The sequence below is a fragment of the Perca fluviatilis genome, chromosome 9 (assembly GCF_010015445.1).
Source record: "Perca fluviatilis chromosome 9, GENO_Pfluv_1.0, whole genome shotgun sequence".
Lineage (NCBI taxonomy): Eukaryota > Metazoa > Chordata > Actinopteri > Perciformes > Percidae > Perca > Perca fluviatilis.
In genome coordinates, this window is record NC_053120.1 from 24,843,059 (window position 1) to 24,852,286 (window position 9,228).

General features: G+C 40.0%; 1 protein-coding gene across 1 annotated transcript; it reads right to left on the reverse strand.

Moving 5' to 3' along the window:
• Positions 1–318: 318 nt before the first annotated feature.
• mob3c (MOB kinase activator 3C) lies at positions 319–6,097 on the reverse strand. Its single transcript, XM_039810224.1, has 4 exons — positions 5,640–6,097; positions 3,144–3,737; positions 1,631–1,833; positions 319–768 (listed from the first exon to the last, which is right to left on the reverse strand). Exons 2-4 carry the CDS (start codon positions 3,559–3,561, stop codon positions 739–741), a joined length of 651 nt encoding a protein of 216 aa, XP_039666158.1. The 5' UTR covers positions 3,562–3,737; positions 5,640–6,097; the 3' UTR covers positions 319–738.
• Positions 6,098–9,228: the final 3,131 nt, after the last annotated feature.

Below are 9,228 nucleotides of genomic sequence, written 5' to 3' on the forward strand. Positions count from 1 at the left end.
CCCAGTAAGAGCGTGCGCCCCATGTAGGCTGAGGCCTTTGCAGCGGCCCAGGGTTTGAGTCCGACCTGCGGCCCTTTGCTGCGTGTCATCCCCCATCTCTCTTCCACCTTTCCTGTCTATCCACTGTCACCACAAATGGAGGGAGTAGCCCCCAAAAAATAATCTTTAAAAAAAAAAAAAAAAAAAAAAAAAGATATATAAGTAGCCTAATTGTCTTTTCACTTATGTGATACAGTGTTGACTTTTATAATGAAAACAAATTCATGACCCAATGTTTTTTGTACAAATGTTTGTGACGCAGTGCAAAAACACATTTGCAAAAGCATTGATCATTTTTAGGCTGCATTTTTATGTTCAAACTATGAAAAACTTAAAATAAAATACAAACTTTCATTCAACAAATAAGACTCAACACGGTATATAAAAAAGATCCAACATAAACATGCACAGGAGGAAAGAAAAAGCATGAGTACAGGAGTTGTATTGTAAACCAACACAAAGTCCTATAATGATGGCTTCAAGCACCACTGTTACTGTTAGTAAAAACCTCTGTGAGGGCACAGTGCCACCATCTGAAGAAGTGTGGTAAGTTAGTGGACCTTCCCAGTTATGCATAGAAAACCACTCATACAACTTTATGTAAAGTTGTTCTTTGTTTTGAGTGTTTAGAAGCCGATGATTTCTCACGGGGCTCAGATAATGTCAACATGTAAACTCCTTTTGTCCATGTGGTTTTGTTTAATTGCATATCTTCTCTGTCATTTCTTTCTGTAGGAAGAGAAAAGAAAAGACATGTTTAACACATCAAATTCATATTGTATGAGGAGATGAATGATTGTTACGAAGTAAAGCAATCTACACTTTTAATATGAAACACTCTTGTTCCTTTAAGACCACCAACAACAACAACAACAACAACAACAAAAATTGCCTTGGGTACTAAAGGTGAGACAATAAAATAGGGTCTGTTTACAAGATTCATCTTTTCTGCAGTGTGTTGACATAAATGTTGCATCCCTGTTTCACTTTACGAAGGGAATTACACAGACCGGGCTTCATAATGAGGATAACTGAAGCCTTTTATTGACGTCTTAGAGCACCATTTTCCATCTGGTCATATGTGATGGAGGTCCATTTGTTGGAAAAAAGCAACAACTACACAAACTCTGCCTTATTACTGCACAAAGTCAGCTACTTCTCTCTCTAATGAGAGTTGGTGCTTCAAACCAAAACCATTTTCTATAAAGCAGTTAACAAGGGTCTATCATGATTGAAAATTGGGGGAAAAGCGAATGCTGATTCCATTCCCAGTGTCAAATGGAAAATGATTGTTATCTTAGGGAGAACAAGTAGTCTGTGCGGCTTCAAACGAAAAAAAATTGCTGTAATTTTCTTTGCGCTGCATGCGCACCAGCTGGAAAAACACCCCTGACATGAGGATAAAGCTCAACCTCACCAAGCATGCTGCACAATAGGGTTATAGATGGCAGGATGGCTGATATTTTCTGCGAGACTGACAGTAATGAGAGCAATACTGACAACCCTCCCAACACAAAAACATCCATTTGATCCTCTTTCTCACGCTCCCCGTCGTCCATCTCACACATCTGAAGTCGAGCTATTGTCTCACCAGAGGCTCCAGTTCAGAGTGATCAATGAGGTTGAACTCTGAGATGAAGTAGTAGTAGTGCTTGTAGCAGGTATTGATGTGGGCCTCTGCACCCATGCTGCAGATGCTGTCAAAGTGATGGATGTAAACATGCACAAACACCCTGAAGAGACGGCTTAGGATCTTCTTGCACACCTGCTGGAAGTTCTTGGGAAAAGGTACACCTAGAAGAAAAAAACAAGAAACGTATTACAGACTTTAATAAACTGAGAAATTGTTTGATTTAAATCTGTCACAAAAATTTAATTATTGTCTTTATTGAAACCCATCATTTAGCAGATGTAATATTCTGTAAGTAATACGATTTCTCCTCAACAGCATCAATCGTTGAGTGCTAGTCAGTAGCTTAATGAAAAAACGATTTGCATGGACAATGTATTTAAGTGACAAGAAGTCATTCCGAGCACAGCCTCTTTTTAGGTAATGGTTTGATAAAAGTGGACATAAAAGAGAAAAATATGACCTGTATCTTAATACTGTATTGCACCTTTATTCAAAATCGTTTAACAACACAATTTTTCAGTTACATGTGGGCCCCAGTCAGTCTTATAAGTGCCTTTATGTCTTTATATCTGCAGTTACTGTGGATTAGCTTTTCCTATTTGACGAAGTAGAAATTATATTTTGGTTAAAACAAAGAAAAGAAGAAGAAAAAGTTTGTTTAGGAGGGAAATGAACAAACAAATACGATTAGAAATAGGTTTGAGCCTAATCTTTAGTACATTTACTGCCACTATAACCAATAACATAAGGAGTTGTGCAAATACATAATACAACTAGAGGGGCATTCTGAGAGCGCAGACCTCCCCCAAGGCATGCCCTATCTCACAATGTTAATGCAATGTGAATTTTCGTAGCCAGGAACAACTTTTTCTGATTATTCCAACACCACAGAATGCAGCACAAACTATCTTGCAATGTTTAACAAAAGTAAAAAATAATCTGTATCTGCCCCGTGATTCGGATCTGCTCCAAAATATAATGGGTCCTTCCTTGGCCCATCTTACACCCATAGAGCAAGTTTCATGAAAATGGCGTTTTTTCTGTAATCCTGCTGACAGACAAACAAACCAACAAACAAATGGTCATAGAGACAAAACCCATTTACACCTATGGGAAAGGTTTTCATTTCACCTGACCTGCATGTCTATGGACTGTAGGCAACCAGCGCTCCCAGAGGACACTCCTGCAAAATCCACACCGAGAGGCCCCTGATTCTCTCCTCTAATAAATGTTGACTGTCAAATCTGGTGCTGAGATAAAATACCACCGCCATCACCCATTCAATCTCCCCTAAATGTCAACCTCATTGTTTAATTAACCTCTGCTGGAACGTTATTATCCCATTTGAGATGTTAATGAAGGGGAACAGCATTGATGCAGCACAACGTCAGTGCGGGCAGCAATCAGTCATGTATTAGGTTACACACTCAATAATAGTTCTGATGCCTTCATTTGTAGACTCCTCACACACCTACTCTGGTGGGGAAGATGTCCTCATTATTGATGAGCGACTCTATCCAGTCCATCAGCAGGTTCATGTACTTAAGAGCAGGCAGCTTGGTGGGTTTCTTGTAGTCGTCACCGTCCTGCCACCTGTACTCGTACCTCAGCCCCCCAGACATGATGGGACACGTGCGCTCGGAGCAGTACTCGCTCACCGTGCCATAGATCAAGTTGATCCTGTTGAAGAAATCCACCACATGGACCGCAATCCAGTCGTTGATGTTCTCTCCCTCCGGCAGTTGCACCACTTTCCTCAGGTCCAAGCCGGACTTGAGCGAGGCCTGGGCCTTCTTGTAAAGTTCAAAGCGCTGCGTGCCCGGTTCAAACCGCTTTCTCGGCCTGAACGTTTTGTCTTTGCTGAACACTTGTCCAAGACACAACGCCATTGGCTCAGCCGCTTCACCTGAGATAAGGGGAGAATACTCTCTCCAGAATAATAATTAGTTTTGCGTTTGATAAAGTGTCACCTTCCTGAGCGACAGAAACAGGATGGCTTCAGCTCGGAAATCAGGTCACAGGGGGTCAGCGTCTGTCATGTAAAGATTGCAGGGAGCTCTTGTTTCTGTGAAGAAGAAGAACAAAAGAAGTCAGAGGCCTAATTCATTGCCTGTCAATCCACTGCTTTAGGCCAGAATGGCCAAAAATTGCATATGACCAAAACATCAAAAGGTATAACTACAAACTGTACATAACATTGTCACATTGTTTATAAAGGGGTCATATAAACCGTGAAGTAGGCATGTCATCAAAATTCACAAGCCAAACATTTTTAAGAACTACATCATTAAAATGACTCATGTACATACTGCATAGAAAACTGATCCCGACTAAGGGCAAACCAGTGAGTTCATCCCAAAGGTGCCATTGTTGCCTCTACTGCTCTGTGTGACCAAGATGACCTTATCACAAGATTTTCAGTGGCACCCATGGATAAAAAATAGCAACAGTTTTTTTTTCCAGTCGGTTGTGGACAAATTCAGGCCACTAGAGTTAAACATAATTGAGAAAATGAATGGCATGCTGCGACTCATTAAAGATTAACCATTTCTAGCGAGTATTCTGACAGAAAATGTCCACAGTACAATGATCGCTTTGCCTCGAGCCTCATTTATAACTATGAGGTATAAAGGTAGACGCTATGACGAAGTAACTTTAAGTTTGGTGTAAAAAAGAAGAAAAAAACAGAACATTGTTGAAACAACAACTGATGAAAAACACAGCGTCAGTTCCCCCTTCTGGGAAATGAGTCCTGGGATATGTAACGCAACCAATACATTATTGACAAGTGATTTGTTTTTCTTTCTTATAGCGATTAACCATCTGGCTGATAATGCACACTGATCAGGAGCATGCCCTCACTGAAGGGCTGTTTATGTGATCCAAAGCCTTTATTGTTATGGTAATAAAACATAATGTTCTCATTTGAATATTAACTACAGTAACTACGTCATTATAGGAAAATACTGTGGGCAGTCCAAGTACTTCACATAATAGAAAGGGTTACATTTTATTGTGTTACACTCCGCTGAGTTGTGCGTTTCCATTCAGCAATTTGGAAGACTGTAGCATATGTTGCTTTCACAGATTTGACACTGCAGTCACATTTTAGTGACTGTGGTTGCAACATGATACTATGTCCGCATTTGTGTCCAATTTTGTACTGGCTGCCTCAACGTTTCCTGTGGTTGTTTCTCTGTGACTCAGATTAGCAGAAGTTTCAGCCTCTGCATAATCGTGTGTGTGTATGTTATGGACCAAGCACTGATACGGTGGTTTGTTGTGAACTTCTGTTGCCCTCGTTTCAGAAGACTCACAATCCACAGACTCCTCACACTGGGTTCTGTTCACTCTTATTCATCACTGAAACAGTGAGGATTCCAAATGCAAACAGCATTTGGAATATGAGAAGGGTACTTTTTCTTTCCACTAGCTTTCACAGTCTGCCTGATCACCGCACACCACTGGGGGAGCATGAATACGTGGTCATGAGATAGCTCCTAATTTGTCCATAACAAAAGGGCTTCTGAGGAAGGATCATAGTTACAAGTGTGTCATTCAGTATACTCCATTCAGGGAGAAACAGTTCCAGCGAAACATTAAACTTGGGACACTTTTTGTACTGAAGACAGTAATGGTTTTGTAAAAAAAATTAAAAAAAAGAAGGAAAAAAACAGAGACAGCATGTGGGACTGAGTGACATGAAATTTTGATCACTTTAAGTCTCCCAGCGTGCCTCAACAGCCTCAGACTAAAGCCTGTCTGATTACGCACTGTTGGCATGCTTTCACAGTTTTTCTGGAATTGGCCTCCACACTGCAGGCTAACACAAGTCTCCTCAAGACCAGACACATAAATGAGAAAGGAAAAAAAAGAAGGCACTGCAAGTAACCAGAAACAAAGGAAGAGGGAGGTCAAAAACAAGAGATTACAGAATGGGAAAAAAAAAAAGCTGTCTGCACTGTACCTGGATGAATTCCTACAGCGGAGGAATGTGGTGGGAAGTTGTGGGAAGTTCAGGGAGGATTCAGGCTCCGGAGCCCTTCTCTTTAAACTCCCTGTGCAGGAAAGCTCCAGCAGCTCTGCCCCCCTCTAGCTCCTCTGGATCCTCTCACTCTCTGCCGGGGCACTAACAGACCGAGAGGCTCCAACTTCACTCAGCAGCAGAGACAACACAGTAAAGAGAAAAAAAAAGTTGTTTGGCTTCTCTTCCTGTGGATGATGTCACATCCTGATTTTGCCTTCTGCCTTCTGCCCTCTGTCATCTATGTGTGTGTGTGTGTGTGTGTGTGCGTGTGTGTGTCTGTGTGTGTGTGTGTGGAGGACCTATAAATTAAAAGAGTAAAAGGGTTTGGAAAAGGTCTCTCGAAACCCCCACTCAGCCTTCCCCGTTTTCCATTTCTTTCCTTTCTTCTCATCCTGTAGGCAGAGGAGCCAGCCCACTTGTCCCATCAAAGTCCAGCCCTCTGGTAAAGGTCCTGAGAAAACAACCCCTCCTCTTAAGCCACATATAGGACAGAAAGAGCAGAATGATCCCACAAACATTTCTGGATGTTTGGCAGTCCATGCCCCTCTTTATTGTGTGCAGTCTCAATAACATATCATTTAAATTCTTGGCCTTTTTAAGATATTGTCATTGAACTCAGAGCTGCACCTTAAAAAGAGAAAGTGCTAGTCTCCAAATAAAATGCATTTAAATCATGAACAAATAAGGCATGTTTGACTGAAACTATTTACTGGTGCCCTTGGGGGCAGAGCGTTCTTATGATAGCCGCCCTGACACGTTATTATGGAACCCACGTAACTTCTAGGAAAGGCCCGCCCAACGAAGCAGCTCGATTGGTTGGGGTTAGGCATTGAATATTATTCTCAAAGGTGAATGGGTGCCACTAAAATGAAGAGGGTGTCTATTTGTCTGCTGTGTAGTGGCACTCAACCAGCAAAAAGATGCTGTCTAGACTCTTGATATAAATCCCTCCAGAATGATAAAACTGTAGGATGAGATAAAGTCTCATTCAGAGAGGTATAGCTTTATGACACAATTTACATTTTCTAAGTTATGGAGCAAAGGCATCAAAAGCCAGCAGTGCAGACAACTAAGCTAGATTTGTGATGACAGCTGTCTTCCTTCCTAAGATTAAAATATCGTAACAGGGTTCAGTGTGTGTTCCCAAAGTGTTTCACTGAGCTGCAGCAATCAAGCCAGCAGTTGAATTGAGGTGGTGAGATTTCCAATTTTGGGGTCCTCCGTGGGGCAACAGGTATACCAAGATACAGGATTTTACTGCTTCCCTGACCTTTATCTCAAAACGCTTGATGTTGCTTGATGGGAAGAATTCTAAACCTCACCTCACACTCATTGGACTCAAGATGCATTGTATTTTAGGAGGTTAGAAAATATAAAGTATTTTTGCTGCTAAATTTGATTGTATTTTTACTTCATTTTTTTTTGGAACATGTAGAAAGGTTATTGCTTTATATGTGTGGCTATATGTGAAGCCAAACATGTGCTACAGTAGGAAGATTTAACCTAAGACCTAACTGCATGATTTTTTTAAATCATTTATATATATATATATATATATATATATATATATATATATATGTATGCATATGTATATAGGTAAATATGTATACATTTTGTTGAGTTTCTTATTTATTTAATTCTACATCTCCATCTTTACTATTCAATGCTTACTGGAAACTTAAATAAAAAAGAAAACAGACAAAAGAAAGTAGTCATAAATTGCAGTTACACAATATATCCACTTGGGGTCAATATGACTGTTATGATGAGTGCTGTTTTATGACATCTTCTATATTCAGGGTTATCAGTAAGTTATCATCAGAGGAATACCCTTTTTTCAGACTAGCATGTGGTTTTGGTTTAAATGTGGATTAAATACAGTTCAGTGCTTATCAATTTGGCATAACATGTTTGTATACTGCACAATATCTAAAGAAAGTAGCTTAAGGGTAAGTGAGAGACGAGTGTCGGATAATTAGCCACACCCAATTCAAATGGTTGAAGTCTTTAAAAACAAAAAACGGTTAGAGGTGTATATTATTTTACATACAACACTGATCTTACCAACATATATGATTTATACATACGCAATGCAAGGTTTTTCTAAAACTCCCAATGGTGACGGCATACACAGGAAACAGACAGATTAGGCCTGCTGCTGCCCTATGCTCTACTTTTGTGTGGTGTTATCACCCAGAAATGTGACACAAGAGGAAGTGTAACCGTCCAGGTCTTTTTTCCACCTTTGATCGTCACTCAGCATTGCACTCCCTGTCATCATTCCTCAAAAGCATGCTGCCTTTCCAAACAAACACAACGTTTAATTACACACTTGTAGCTGTGGGAATAGGGTAAGCCTGTATATTGAACTGTGAATATGTGTTGCTACTATCTGTTCTCAATTAAAGAAAAAGTAAAATTAGAAAAATACACATATTCTAGGCATTTATATATCTTAGGTAGTTACATACGTATACCAATATTTGGAACCAGACACCTTCCAAGCTTTTTACTGGCAAGTCAACTTCTGTCTAATAGGCTTACCATAAGGAGAGATTATTGTGTATTTCTGTGTTGAAATGTGTGTCCTTATGTGTACTTTAAACTATTTAAACAGATGACTGATGGTGTAGGAGGAGTTGTTTTCTGGTTTCAAAATTCTCCTGGAGGTTTCAGGTATGTAAGATAGTAAGAGAGAGTTTACAACCATACAGGTGGATGAGTTATGTTCATGCAAGCAAAGCAGGTGTCTGATGCTGCCAACTCAATACACTTCCTCCATTCCCTCTGTAAATCTCTGTCTAATCATCACTCACCATCAGAAGAGCGTCACTCACAACATTGGAATATCCATTCATCTCACTTTAACAGGCTGCAAGTGTGGGATCACATTAAGTTATTTGATCCTTTGTTAAATGTGTTAGGTAAACTGGCATATACCTGAGGAGAGGTAGGTTTACATACTGTAAAATGTAAAACATCTGACTGCCACTGTTTGACAGACATGTACAAGCAGACCTTTATCTTTACTGGTGGATCGGATTCTGTCATTCATTGCTTTGAAGCCTGAATAACTGTGTTGTGTGATGATCTCGCTTTTTTATCCTGTTTAGTGTGCCTGGTGGAAGATAAAATCTAAATAAAAACAAATAAAAGGTGGAGGCAGATAGGCCTCGCTCAGGTGTGCTTTTAGCTTATTATTTTGTTTGCAAATATTATGGTTATGGAGATTGTTGTTTGATAGTTTGGTATTTATATATGCCTATTTTGGTGGTAATATGATGCCATCTATATACTTCTGCCTCTTTGCTCTCTTTACATCAAAGTGTAGCTGTATACCAGAGTTTAGATATCCCCTCCCATCAGAAGCAGCATACAATTGATCTGAGAAAGATGCCAATTAAAAGCGTAGAAGGAAGCTGCCGCGGATTGATTTTGTATCGGGGATGATTGATATTTGATACAGTGAGTTGGTTACGTCCATATTAGGCGACCAACTCACAGCAATTACAGAGATGACTCCACCTTT